General features: G+C 40.1%; 2 protein-coding genes across 12 annotated transcripts in view; one reads left to right on the top strand and one right to left on the bottom strand.

Moving 5' to 3' along the window:
- The window catches only part of TRMT1L (tRNA methyltransferase 1 like), a 41,016-nt gene extending 38,687 nt beyond the window's left edge, over positions 1–2,329 (bottom strand). Inside the window, exon 1 of one of the 4 annotated variants that reach the window (XM_058700616.1) lies at positions 1,852–2,329. In XM_058700616.1, coding sequence (XP_058556599.1) covers positions 1,852–2,068 — 217 coding nt within the window. In that variant the 5' untranslated portion in view covers positions 2,069–2,329. The remainder of the gene's footprint in view (positions 1–1,851) is intronic. The other 3 variants (XM_058700613.1, XM_058700615.1, XM_058700617.1) reach the window with 3 other exon arrangements.
- Positions 2,330–2,458: 129 nt separating this feature from the next.
- Positions 2,459–14,371, top strand: part of SWT1 (SWT1 RNA endoribonuclease homolog) — a 106,280-nt gene continuing 94,367 nt past the window's right edge. For 5 of the 8 annotated variants that reach the window (XR_009254020.1, XR_009254019.1, XR_009254021.1 and 2 more), the window contains exons 1-4: positions 2,459–2,627; positions 5,616–5,705; positions 8,582–8,662; positions 10,555–10,613. Coding sequence is in view for 3 of the 8 variants with exons in the window: in XM_058700612.1 (XP_058556595.1) it covers positions 5,625–5,705; positions 8,582–8,662; positions 10,555–10,613 (221 nt within the window). In the remaining 5 variants the exon portion in view is untranslated. The remainder of the gene's footprint in view (positions 2,628–5,615; positions 5,706–8,581; positions 8,663–10,554; positions 10,614–14,371) is intronic. The other 3 variants (XR_009254018.1, XR_009254017.1, XM_058700610.1) reach the window with 1 other exon arrangement.

The following is a 14,371-nucleotide window of genomic DNA, read 5'->3' as shown; positions in this document are numbered from 1 at the left end:
TGTAGTCATAAAGGCTTTTGGCTTCCAAAGTTCAAAGATCTGTGTATGTGAAACAAGATATACAGTACTATGTAAAGATATGCTTTCTGAAATCTTTCTAAGTAGTATAAAATAAGAGAAAAGGACCTGATAAGTTAGAAGAGAACAATGAAAATTCTGTGGTCCACTATGAGAGAGAACTCTCAAAGATCTGTCTAAAGATTCATGATATGCCTGAAATTGCTTTCTGGTTCAAAATAGTAGATATCAGACAATCTGTAGTTAAATCACTCAAACTTTTTCTAATACACTAATAATCCAGAAGTCAATAGGCAAACCTCCTGTTAAACAGATGAATCCAAAACGCTAGGAGGTTCTTTTACAACTTGTTACTTTTTCCCCATTTTTCAATTCTATTTCAGATGTGTCATCTTCATCCTGCCTACTTAAGACTGATTTCAAAGGACTAACTAGACCGTATAAAAATAATTTTTAAAGTGAGATTAATATGTATTTCCAATGCATTTCAGATTTCTAAATCATTATATATTTGTCCCTGTAATCCATTTTCAGGTTTCTCAAACATCATACATTCCTCAAATGACATACTTGTAAATTCTAGAATATATATCTTCCCAAACTATGTTTAAAATATTGTTGCTGGTGGGGAGTTGAAGAAGCATGCATTCCCTAAAGCTGCTGAACCAATTCCGATTAATATAAACAAATCCAACCTGGAGGGGAGGAAGGGAGGCTACTTACTCAGGAGAATGTACCACCCCCAACCCCAGCTGTAGTTGTGGGTGAAGAAGCAACTCCTTCCAGTTCTGATTTAGTATGAGGAGGAGGGGCCTACCAGAGAGAGGCACGCTGTCTTTGTCTTTGCTGTGATCAGCTCTACTCTTTATTTAATCTACTATAACAATTTATATATGGCTTTAAAATTGCACAACTCTATTAAACTATAACTATCCAAGTGTTTTATAAATATTAAATTCACAACTGGCCTAGAGGTAGGAAAGAAAATGAATTAACTTAAATCATTTTGTTATAATTCAGATAGAGCATTAAGGGTCAATTTATGGCCCACAAAACAAAACAAAACAAAACCCTTAGACTTTACATTTAAAACATTCATAAGATCTTGAGTGTTACTCCTTACGGTCCCCTAAATCACCACTTACAAAACATGCTCGCACATACAGAAACACAGTAATAATGGGCTAATAATTTTCAACAGTCGACTTCTGATGGAACTGGAGTACAAAACTCATCTGGCATTTATGTCTGAGGGAAGACATCTGTAATTTAGTCGACCCTTTCTTAAACTACTTATCGGCCTCAAATTCTTTTTGGAAGCAAGATGCTGAAGAAAATTAAATAATAAAAACTCATCTATTTGTGCGTGTCGAGCATAAAAGCTACTTGACAGCAATGGTTTCTAAATTTGGCAGCTGGGATCTACTACAGTAAACAGGTTGCCTCGGTTACCATGCCACTTTTCGAAGGACTTCGTGAACCATTGCAGACGGGGCTGAGAGGGAAACTACCAAATTAGGTGTAACTTCCTATTTTCCTATCAGAAAAGACCCCCTTTAACGAAAAAGCCTTCAACCTCATCATTTCCTTCTATCTGCAGCACCCCTGGCCTCCACAAATCCTCTACCATGATGTCCTCGAGGTTTTTGGAGATGCCTTCTCCCATTCTGTACCCGCTTCACCCACTACACGGGTCCCTCCTTCCTCCCCCCACATCCCTAAACCTGCCTTTCCCCATAAAAACCATCCCAGTGAAGGGCCTCCCCTACTCCCCAGCAAGGCGCACTTTCTCGCTTCTCTTGCGGCAGAAAGATCTGGGCCTCCTGCACTTACTGCTTTCAGCCTCGTCAGGGGCAGAGGCTAGGGACGGGGACAGGGCCGGAGCCTGGGCCAGGGCAGGGGCTGGGGCTGGAGCCGAGGCCGGAGTCGGAGCCGAGTCCGGGGCCGGGGCCGAATCCGGGGCCGGAGCTGGGGTCGGGACCTGGACCTGGGCCACCTCCACCTCCTCCTTCTCCTGGGGTAGCAGCTCCTCCTCCGCCATATTCTCCATAGTTACCGCCTCCGTGCCAGGCCCGCCCGGGGACCAGGAGGGGCTCACGGCGGGGTGAGAGAACTGGCGTGAAAGCCCAGAGGGCTGGATCCAAGGAGTGGGAAAGCAAATGGGGAGGGCTGGATGCGTGCAACAGACAAAAGATGAAGAACCAGTGACCAAATCCTGTCAGCAGAAAAATAAAAAACCAGAGGCAGCAATTCGCGGTGCCGTCCGCTTCCCTTTCCCCGAGGCGTTACGACGCCACCACAGCCTGCGCAGTAACGTATCGGGGCGGCATCCAATGAGGTAACAGAGTTCCGCTTCCGCGGTGCGTCTCCGTTCTAGCCGTCAACCACGGAAGCGAACCAAGACTACAATACCCAGGGTGCAGCGCGCCACCTGGGGCGGAGCCCGAGTTCCAAGTCCTTGGAGGAAGTAAACGCGAAACTAAACAAACGCTCGGAGCGTTCGAGTAGAAAAGTCTTGGTTCGAGTGCAGAACTACATTTCCCAGCGGGCATCGGGACCAGGGGACGTCCTGGGCCTCTGGAGTTGCCACCTTCGTGGGCGCGAGTAAGGTAACTGGGGCGCAAATTGACGTTTGGCTGGGCAAGTTCCCACTTCTCTCACAGGGGTACCCTAGCGGATGGCCAGCTGGTCGGAGGATTCCGGGGCCCCTCGAGCCTGGGCGGGGTGACTCTGTGGGCGGATCCGGGGAATGAGCCAGCTCAGTGAAGGGTGTGGTTCTGGCTCGGGTCAGCCTCTCGAGCTGCCCCTCGCTCAGAGCAAAGGTCTGGTTTGTTTCTGCGGAGCCCGTGGGCCGCGGCGGTTTACGAGCTGCTGACTAGCTTGCCTGCCAGTCTGGTTGACTTAGAGTTGGGGTCTGCGCTTCCTGTCGCACCCTCATCCACACCGTAACTTGAACACTTCTCCTTTTGTCTTTATTTTGCTTTAACCTCAGATTCCTATTATCAGCACTGCCCTGTGGTTGTAAGAGTCCTGTGGGTAGGGAAGTTGTGTGTGTGTGTGTGTGTGTGTGTGCGCGCGCGCGCGCGCCCTACGCTTGTATTTAGACTTAATAACCAGAGCTGTGAGTGTGTTGAGTTTTAGGTCACTTGATTGATGCGATTCAGATTCCCCACAGCATTTGCCCAGTGAGTCCCCTGGCCCCAGTACTTGTCTTACTCTCTGGCCTGCTTGAGCCTAAGCCTCATTCATTCAGAACCACTGGGGCAGGCAGAGGAAAGCTGGAGTTTTCTGGCTGCTCCTCCTGGGACTGGTCCGAATGTTATAGGCAGCAGGGGAGGAGAAGGAAGCCCCCTTTAGTTTCACACGTCCACACTTCCAGTTCGGTTTTCTTAGTTAATAAATCTGATACTAAATGCCTACTTATCTCATTGGTCTCCTTATTTCCTACTTGTTTCAGAGCCCAGGTGAGAGCAAGTGTGATTATTTAGCACTTTAAGAGTGTAATAGGAATTTAGTTGCCACCTTCCGAACCCCCCCAGCCCGCCCAATAGTTAGGAAGTGTATCTGGAGGGTTGGTTTTTTTTTTTTTCCCTCCTCCCCAGTTTAATGGAAACAGTTGAACCCATGGATTGACTGTTAAAGTTATATCTTATAGGAATAAGTAGTGGCTAATTATATTTGTGCATCATCCAAACATTGTTGTTGTTGTTTTTTTTAATTTCTAAAAGGCTAGATGGCTAATTGAAAGCTTGATTCAGTATATCAGCTGGAAACCAGAAGATGGAAAGGGTTAGATTTTAGTGTGTGGACTCTGGGAATTTCAATAAGAACTTTTAAGTGTGGTCTGTGCTCTTGAGACAGCTTAAAAAAAGAATCTTAAAAGTTGAAGAATTATATTGAGCGTATTACTCATCTATTGCTGCCTAAGTTATCCTAAAACTTAGTGGTTTAAAACAACAAGTATTTATTACCTCACAGTTTCTGTGTGTCAGAAATTAAGAAGTGGCTTTCTGGGGTACCTGGTTCTGAGTCTCATGAGGTTGCAGTGAAAATATCAGCCAGGGATGCTGCCACTCAAAGTCTTGATTAGGGCTTCAGGATTAGCCTCAAAGCTGGGTCACTCACATGCTTGGCAATTGGTTCTTTTTTGGCAAGAGGTCTCAGTTCTTCACTGGTGGGCCTCAGTGAGCTACTTAAAAGTCATCATGGTATGGTGGCTGGCTTTCCCTAGGGTAAGAGAAAGACAGAATCCACAGTGTCTTATATAACTTAGCCACGTATGCCATATAGCAATTCCTATTGGTGACACAGGTCAGTCCTATTTATTGTGAGAGGACTACCTAACAGTGTAATTACCAGGCAGCAGAGATCATCAGGAGCCACTTTGGAGGCTGGCCAGCACAGGAAGTCTCCCCTGTTTGAGCTTATATTTTTTCATAAAACCAACATGACTTTCACACCATTATAAATATGAAACATGTGTCATGGTAAACATGTAGGTGTTTTTGCTTGGATAGTCCATTATCTTCAGTGATTTTTTTTTTTAATTGGGCTTATTTTTGTATTCAAAGCAGTGACATAAGACTAACTTGGGTCAGTTTAAATTGTAAAAAGTAACATTATAAGTAGTCCATTGTCTTGAAGCAATTCATTTCATGGAAGTTATTGTTTTTTTTATTATACCTTTCCCCAACATGGAATAGAATCCTTGGAGTAAGAGAAGGAAAAAGGAGATTATTACTCTCATCTGGAAGCACAACTGTGAATTCAGTTATTGCCATACATTATCTTACAAAGCAAAATTTCTGGGCAATTTAGGATCAGTGCTTGGAAATCTATGTTGAATATGCTTTTGTTAATTTTTACTGTTAGCATTTCTGTTAGCTATCAGCATTTTCCTGCTTTCTCTCTACATTCATCAAAGCATTCTAAAAGTTTGATTTAGTATACTTGCATTATTTTATATAACTTCACTTACTGTGGTCATGATTGACCATGAGTAATTGCAATTGTTTGGTTTCTAAAGCTTTTCTTATGTTCAGAGTCCCCATATGTGTCACTGTCAGCAATAAACTCTCCTTTGGGCTTTGCTTCTAGACTCCGGTCTATCTTCCCGTTCCAACAGACCTGATGATATTTCTAACCCCTAGGCTTTCTATTCCAGCGCTGGAAGCTTCTGGTGCACACTGAGTTGAGTGTAGAGGGTGTATCAGGAGAGTAAAGACTTAGGACTAACTGGTTTTGAGGTGTAGGTAAGGCAAAATACAGCAGTTCTGCAGGCAGTTGGAAAATGGTGATCTGAAGCTTGGGAGAGAAATCAGGGCTACAGGCACAGTTTTGAGAGTCATTCCAAAAAAGGTGATAGATGAAACTGAAGTAGAGGAAGAGATCATTATGAGGGAAACTGTAAGTGAAATAAAGTGGAACAATGAGAGAATTCTGTTGTCTTGGGAATGGTTAGAAAATGGAAATCATTTTGTAAAACTCCAGTCTTTGTATAACTGAAAGAAGATGAATTTCTAACGTATTTTATGGTGGTGGTGGTAAAACACACGCACACACACACGCACGTAATGTGTTTTTAATGTTTATTTTAGCTTTTCAAAATGTCCAACAAAGAATCTTGTGGAAAAAAAGAGAAGTCTCGGAGAAAAGGCAGCACCGCATCACCCAACTTTGACCTAGAAGTAAGAATTTTACTTTACTGACCCAAAGATACCTTTTTTTGCAGTTCACTTTTGTGTTAAGAAAAAAATACCTGTTTTAAAATGAGCTATGTAAGTATTTTGTTTTGCCCTTCTGACACAGAAGTAATTTGTTTTTCCCATCCTTTTTTTTCACCCATTCTTGCATTATTTTATTTATTCCTCACAACTCTGTGAAGTAGGTACTTTATTATCCCAATTATACAAATGCCAAAACTGAGGCTTAGAGAGGTATGTAATTTGCCTAGTCATTCCTGACTTGAGTTCTAGGCCCTCCTTTACATAGAAATAACTCACCATTATACCTTTATTGTGTGTCTCCTTCTTCATTTACTCAGCACTGGATAAGATTATATGCTCATCAGTCAGAATAGGCTACCCTGTGCAGGGGAGGCTAAAGGTAGGGACGGCATGCTCACCATGTGCCTTTCTCTGTGACTCTCAACACATTACCTTAGGAAGTACTTTAAAAAAATTTTTTTTAGTGTTTATTCATTTTTGAGAGAGAGAGAGAGCAGGAGAGGGACAGAGAAAGAGGGAGACACAGAATCTGAACCAGGCTCCAGGCTATGCCCTGTGAGCACAGAGCCCGACATGGGGCTCGAACTCACAAATGCGAGATCATGACCTGAGCCGAAGTTGTAGGCTTAATTGACTGAGCCACCCAGGCTCCCTGGAAGTTTTGTTTTGTTTTTTAAGTTTATTTATTTATTTAAAGAGAGAATGAGAATGAGTGGGGGAGGGGCAGAGAGAGGGAGACAGAAGATCTGAAGCAGGCTCTGCGCTGACAGCACAGAGCCCGATGTAGGGCTCGAACTCACAAAATGTGAGATCATGACCTGAGCCAAAGTTGGACACTTAACCGACTGAGCCACCCAGGCAAACTAGAAGTATTTTAGCAGATGAAATTTAGGGTGTCCCAATTAATTGAGTGAAATGTTATCTCTAGGAAACAAGACTGAAACATGATTTATGTGACCAAAACAAACGAAAACCCTGCAATTAGTTTTATTATAAACTCTCTGAATAGTCTGCTTAGTGCATCATCAGAATTAGACAATGTTTATGCTATAGTACCATCCAAGATGAGAGACTAAAGTCTAGTAAAGGTGAATATTCACTATAGAAGTGATTTCTGTGGTAGCAGATTAGTTCATAAGGCTTTTACATCACCTGGATAAAGTAGACTAAGGATCATTACACTTTCTGATGTTTGTTCCTTTCTTACTAACTATCTGATTACTAATTTGACCTCCCAGATATAGGGATAATTGGAAAGGGGACCCTGGAGTATGGCCTTACAGTACTATGGTATCTTTGATTTATGTATCTTCTATTTGGCACTGATAATTGGCATGCCGTTTGCAATTCTCCTATTCTCTTTTAATCTCCTTGAATCAGACTTTTTGTTGCCATCACTCCTCCAAATATGCTTTCATCAAAGCCAGCAGCAGTGGTTTCCATGTTGCTAAATCCATTTGTTGCCCTTCAGACCTCATCTGACTTGAACCATCAGCAGTATTTGACATAGCTGATTACACTTTCTCCTTGAAACATTTTCTTCACTTAACTTTTGAAACACCATATTCTCCTGATTTTCCTCCACACTGGTGACTTGCCTGGAAGTGTCCTCTGTTGATTCCTCATCTTCTTAAACTATAACCTTTCAAATGCCCAGCTTCGGTTTTTCCAATTTAGTAAGTTGCAATTCCATTCTTTCAGTTGCTTGGGGCAAAGTCCTGGTCATCATCCTCTACCTGCATCCAGTCTATCAGCTTTCTCTTAATAATATATTTAGAGCCTGACTACCTCCTCTGCTGTCACCTTGATCCAGACAATCAGCTTGCTTCTCCAGATTGTCCCAGTACTTTTCGTATTTATCTCCCTGCTGCCACCTTTGCCTCCTCATGTTCTCTTCTCAGCAAGCTGCCAGAATGATCCTATTAAGATGTAAGTCAGATCATGTCACTCCTCTGCTCTGTACTTTCTGGTGGTCTTCCATTTCCCCCAGAGTAACAGCTAAAGTCCTAGCTGGGGCCAACAAAGCAATCTGCTCTCCCCATCTCATCTCCTTTCATTCTCTCATTGCTTTCTCCATTTTGTGTTTTTTTGCTATTATTCCAACAAGCCAGGCACATTACTGCCTCGGGGGCTTTGCCCTTGAACTGAAAGCTCTTTCCCTAGATATTCATGCGGCTTTTTCCTTCACTTCTTTAGGTCTCCAGTCAGATGTCAGCTTATCAGTGGGGCCTTTTTCTGACTACTGTTTAAATTTGCAGCCACCTGCACCCCCACCTTCCAGCCCTTCCTGCCTTCTTTCTCTGTTTTATTGTTTTCCATCGCATCATCCGACACTAAATCTATTACTTGTTTATTTGTAAATTCCTGCACTAAATTTTAACCTCCATGAGGGCAGGGGCTTTTGTTCATTAATCTGTCCCCACTGTCTAGAATGGCTTTGGTACATGGTAGGTACTCAGAGTTTGTCCCGGGTCTGCTGAGTTTTGGATCCACTGAAACATAACTGGATGTATGATTTTGCTTTATAAAAGACTGAATTCCACCATGGCAGTGCCACCTCCCCGTACCTTTATCTGAGCCATCAGCTGTCTTCTGCTGTAGCACCTGTATCCTATCTCATCTCTAATTCAAGAGCATCTAGATCCTCTGATTTCTAGTTGTCTTCTTTCTGGCTGAATTTCCCTCCCTCTTACCAAAGGATGTGTGCCTTTAAACATTTCCCCCCCTGAAGGTTATTATTAATATAGAAAGAATATTAATTTATAATAACAATGGTTAAATAACACTTACACTATATTTTGTGTCTTTCTTTCCTTTTTTCCACTTGGCATTCTTAGGATAAGAAAGAGAAAAAAGCTTCAAGTTCTCCTAGTTCAGCTTGCTGTGTAAGGTCTGTTTCATCAGAGAAGAGAAAACTGGTAAGTGTTCATATACTATAACTAACTCTAAACATTATTTATATTAAAGTTTTAATGTATAATTGGAAAGTTTATGATATAAATTCCCCCACGACTTTTTTACTCATATTTTCTTTATACCTTATGATAGCCAATAGAAAAAAATAAACCAGTGTTTGGTTTTTTTCTTCCTTCTCACCAAAAAGCACTAATCAAGGCCTTCATTTCTTTCTGGGGATACAGGGCCTCAGCACAAGAGAAGAAAGAGAGAAATAGGATATAGTCCCTGTCCTAAAGACTTTAAAGAATAGAGAGAAGTAGAAGCGCATGCACAGATAACTTAATGAAAGGACATACCTCAGTGTCAAAGCAGAAAAATGCACAATAAGTTGTAAAAGAATTCAAAACATCAATCACCAAGACTTAGAACATACTTAGGAAAAAAAAGGTGGACGAAATATATGCTAACGACTGAATATAGATGGAATAAAGATGAATGAGTTAAAGAAAAAAGGTTTTCTTGGCTAAGAAAGCGTGGGCATTCTAAGAATCTATAGATGACTGGAGTGCATTCAGCAGAGAGAAAATAAACCAACCTACCTAGAAACAGAAGGACCATTTTGAGGAAGAAAAATAGAACCTACCATGTGGGATCAGACAACATGGATATAAATTAAGATAGTTTTAAAAAGTCTCGTCCCATATATGATTGTATTTGGCTTTACAATATTCTTGTGAGATAGCGATGGCAGATATGTAGTGTTTGTGTTTTCAGATCCAGAAATTAAGATCCAGAAGGTTAAGTGACTTGTCCAGGAACACAAAATTGTTTATAGCGACAGAGCCAAGTCCAGAGTCACATAAATAATTAGAAACACATTAAGCTAGCTCAGGGGTGGTTGGTGAAGTGCTTAACTACATTCAAGTTGAAAGTAGGTGTATGTGGGGATAGCTACAGGTTTGCAGGTAATGAGAGAAAGTAGTTGTGAAAGTTGTGTGAATGTAGAATTCTGTTTTTAAGAATTTGTTTTTGTACAGTGACACTGCTATTTGAATCGATTGTTTCTATATTAATCTCCTTAAAGCATAGGTTTCATTATATTTCTCCTCTGTTGAAAAATCTTCACTCACTTTTTAGTCTGTCATTTAGGACCTTCTTAAATTCAGTCACACCTTAACTCTCCAGTTCTCTTTTTTCTTCCTCAAAATGGTCCTTCTGTTTCTAGGTAGGTTGGTTTATTTTCTCTCTGCTGAATGTGCACCAGTCGTCTGCAGCTTCTTAGAATGCCTAAGCTTTCTTAGCTGGGAAAACGTTTTTTCCTTAATTCATTCATCTTTATCCCATCTATATTCAGTCGTTAGCATATATTTTGTCCATCTTTTTTCTTAAGTATGTTCCAAGTCTTGGTGATTGATGTTTTGAATTCTTTTACAACTTATTGTGCATTTTTCTGCTTTGACACTCAGGTATGTCCGTTCGTTAAGTTATCCATGCATGTGCTTCTACTTCTCTCTATTCTTTAAAGTCTTTAGGACAGGGACTATATCCTATTTCTCTCTTACTTCCCTTGTGCCGAGGCCCCGTGTCCCAAGTACATAGAGAGACAGGGTGGGGGAGTAGAGATAGTGGCCACAGCTGGTTTCGGTCCTGGCTCTGCTGCTGACTTGCTGTGTGATGTTGAGAAAGACACTTTGCTGTATTTGAGCCTTGGGTACTTTATCTGTAAAAGGGGAATGATGATATTATCTATCTCACAGGATTTATTGGAAGGATGAAATAAATTGTTGTGTCATCCTATTCACTAACACAAAGGTGTGGAAAAAAATATTGTCTCCCAGTCTCTTTCCCCTGTAACTGTGGTAAAAGTGCACAATTTATATTTCCTAAATGATACATTTTTTTTTTCTTTCAGAAATCGGATCATACAGACATTCTGTACTGTGATATAAAAAGAAGACAAGAAGTGAAAAGGTAAATTCCCCCTTTTTATTGATATTTTTTACTTTTTGGGCCTTAGAATTGTGAAAGTAAATATTTTGATTTGCAAATTTTTTTTACTTTGATTAGTACTGATTTGCATATAAATATTTCTAGCTATATCACAGGTTATGATTTTTTAATTTTTTTTAAATTTTTTTAAAGTTTATTTCAGAGAGACAGAGATAGCATGAGTTGGGGAGGTACAAAGAGAGAGGAGGAGAGAGAGAATCCCAAGCAGGCTCTTTGCTTCTAGTGCAGAGTCTGATGTGGGGGTTAAACCCATGAAACTGTGAGATCATGACCTGAGTGGAAACTAAGAGACCGACGCTAACCCCTCATTATTGAATTTTCTTAATGTTAGTGTAGATTTAATAAAAAGTTGAGTGAAATAAAAACTCTTGTCACAATTCTTTGCTTTCAAGTAAATGACCCTTTCAAGTAAAATGCTAATTTTTATCTCAGGTGATTTGATTTTGACACACCCTTAGAAGTTTCATGACTTTGTTACATATAGTGATAGAAGAAGTTGTGTGGGGGCGCCTGGGTGGCGCAGTCGGTTAAGCGTCCGACTTCAGCCAGGTCACGACCTCACGGTCCGTGAGTTCGAGCCCCATGTCAGGCTCTGGGCTGATGGCTCGGAGCCTGGAGCCTGTTTCCGATTCTGTGTCTCCCTCTCTCTCTCTGCCCCTCCCCCGTTCATGCTCTGTCTCTCTCTGTCCCAAAAATAAATAAAAAAACGTTGAAAAAAAAAAAATTAAAAAAAAAAAAAAAGAAGTTGTGTGGCTGGTTTAGAAATGTTATAAATTAAAGATGAATTACATATTACCTTTGAAGAGAATGTGGTACATATTGAATTGGTATGGTTTCAAAACTGTGTTAATTAAAGAGGATATGGCCACAACTAGATAGCTTGGGGAAAAATGGTAGGAACCGTGGAGATTATTTTTCTTTAGTTTCTGTGTTCTTTGGATAAAAATTTCACAGAATTTTGTGGTGAAGGCATTTCTTGCCACTAATACGGTACAAATAAGTATAAAAGTATGCATAATAAAAGTGTATGAGATCATAGTTTCTCTGAAAATAAGGAGTTATGGGAAAATGATAAAATGGCATTAAGTATATACATAAAATTTCTGCTTCACAAACTCAATGTTTGCTAAAAACAAGAAAATTCAACTTGCCTCTAGCTTTTCTTCAGCTTTTTTTTTTATTGTCTCCTTTCTTTGTGATACTTTGCTTCTTATATTATTATCGGTTGAAGTACATTCTGTCATAAATTTCACATTATGTTGACTATTACTTTCTAAATTTTTTAAAATATTTTTTATTTTTTAATTTTATTTTTTTAATTTACATCCAAATTAGTTAGCACATAGTGCAACAATGATTTCAGGAGTAGATTCCTTAATTTAGCCCATTCCCCCCTCTAGTAACCCTTTGTTCTCCATATTTAAGAGTCTCTTATGTTTTGTCCCCCTCCCTGTTTTTATCTTATTTTTGCTTCCCTTCCCTTACGTTCATCTGTTCTGTGTCTTAAAGTCCTCATATGAATGAAGTCACATGATATTTGTCTTTCTTTGGCTGACCAATTTCGCTTAGCATAATACCCTCTAGTTCCATCCACATAGTTGCAAATGGCAAGATTTCATTCTTTTTGATTGCCGAGTAATACTCCATCAAATGTATGTGTGTGTATGTATCTTCTTTATCCATTCATCCATCTATGGACATCTGGGCTCTTTCCATACTTTGGCTATTGTCGATAGTGCTTCTATAAACATTGGGGTACACGTGATCCTTTGAAACAGCATACCTGTATCCCTTAGATAAATACCTAGTAGTGCAATTGGGTAGTTCTATTTTTAATTTTTTGAAGAATCTCCATACTGTTTTCCAGAGTGGCTGCACCAGCTTGCATTACCACCAGCAATGCAAAAGAGATCCTCTTTCTCTGCATGCTCGCCAACATCTGTTGTTGCCTGAGTTGTTAATGTTAGCTATTTGGACAGGTGTGAGGTGGTATCTCATTGTGGTTTTGATTTGTATTTCCCTGATGATAGTGATGAGGAGCATGTTTTCATAGGTTGGTTGGCCATCTGGATGTCTTCTTTGGAGAAGTGTCTATTCATGTCTTTTGCCCATTTCTTCCTTGGATTATTTGTTTTTTGGGTGTTGTGTTTGATAAGTTCTTTATAGATTTTAGATACTGACTCTTCATCTGATATGCTGTTTGCAACTATCTTCTCCCATTCTGTCAGTTGCCTTTTAGTTTTGCTGATTGTTTCCTTCACTGTGCAGAAGAAGCTTTTTATTTTTATGAAGTCCCAATAGTTCATTTTTGCTTTTGTTTCCCTTGCCTCCGGAGGTATGTTGAGTAAGAAGTTGCTGTGGCCAAGATCAAAGAGGTTTTTGCCTGCTTTCTCCTCGAGGACTTTGATGGCTTCCTGTCTTACATTTAGGTCTTTCATCCATTTTGTGTTTATTTTTGTGTATTTTGTGTATAAGAAAGTGGTCCAGGTTCATTCTTCTGCATGTCGCTGTCCAGTTTTCCCAACACCACTTGCTGAAGAGACTGTCTTTATTCCATTGGATATTCTTTTCTGCTTTATCAAAAATTAGTTGGCCATATGTTTGTGGGTCCATTTCTGGGTTCTCTATTCTGTTCCATTCATCTGAGTGTCTGATTTTGTTCCAGTACCGTACTGTCTTGATGATTACAGCTTTGTGGTATAGCTTGAAGTCTGGGATTATCTCCTGCTTTGGTTTTCTTTTTCAAGATTGCTTTGGCTATTTGGGGTCTTTCTGGATTTTTTAGGATTATTTTAGGATTATTTGTTCTAGCTCTGTGAAGAATGCTGGTGTTACTTTGATAGAGATTGCATTGAATATGTAGGTTGCTTTGGGTAGTATTGATATTTTAACAATATTTGTTCTAATCCAGGAGCATGGAATCTTTTTCCATTTCTTTGTGTCTTCTTCAATTTCTTTTATAAGCTTTCTATAGTTTTCAGTGTATAGATTTTTCACCTCTTTACCTAGATTTTTTCCTTGGTATTTTATGGTTTTTGGTGCAATTGTAAATGGGATCGATTCCTTGATTTCTCTTTCTGTTGCTTCATTGTTGGTGTATAGGAATGCAACTGATTTCTGTGCATTGATTTTATATCCTGCAACTTTGCTGAATTCATGAATCAGTTCTAGCAGTTTTTTGGTGGAATCTTTTGGGTTTTCCATATAGCGTATCACGTCATCTGCGAAGAGTGAGTTTGACCTCCTCCTGGCTGATTTGGATGCCTTTTATTTCTTTGTGTTGTCTGATTGCAGAGGCTGACTTCCAATACTATGTTGAATAATAGTGGCAAGAGTGGACATCCCTATTTTGTTCCTGACTTTAAGGGGAAAGCTCTCAGTTTTTCCCCATTGAGGATGATATTAGCGTTGGGTCTTTCATATATGGCTTTTATGATCTTGAGGTATGTTCTAGCCCTACTTTCTTGAGGGTTTTTATCAAGAAAGGATGCTGTGTTTTGTCAAATGTTTTCTCTGCATCTATTGAGAGGATGATATGGTTCTTGTCCTTTCTTTTATTGATGTGATGAATCACATTGATTGTTTTGCAGATATTGAACCAGCCCTGCATCCCAGGTATAAATTCCACTTGGTCGTGGTGAATAATTTTTTTAATGTATTGTTGGATCCAGTTGGCTAATATCTTGTTGAGGATTTTTGCATCCATGTTCATCATGGAA

Source organism: Neofelis nebulosa, chromosome 15 (genome assembly GCF_028018385.1).
Source record: "Neofelis nebulosa isolate mNeoNeb1 chromosome 15, mNeoNeb1.pri, whole genome shotgun sequence".
NCBI classification, from domain to species: Eukaryota; Metazoa; Chordata; class Mammalia; order Carnivora; family Felidae; genus Neofelis; species Neofelis nebulosa.
Note: the sequence above shows the minus strand (reverse complement) of the source record. Positions and strands in the feature narration are given on the sequence as shown.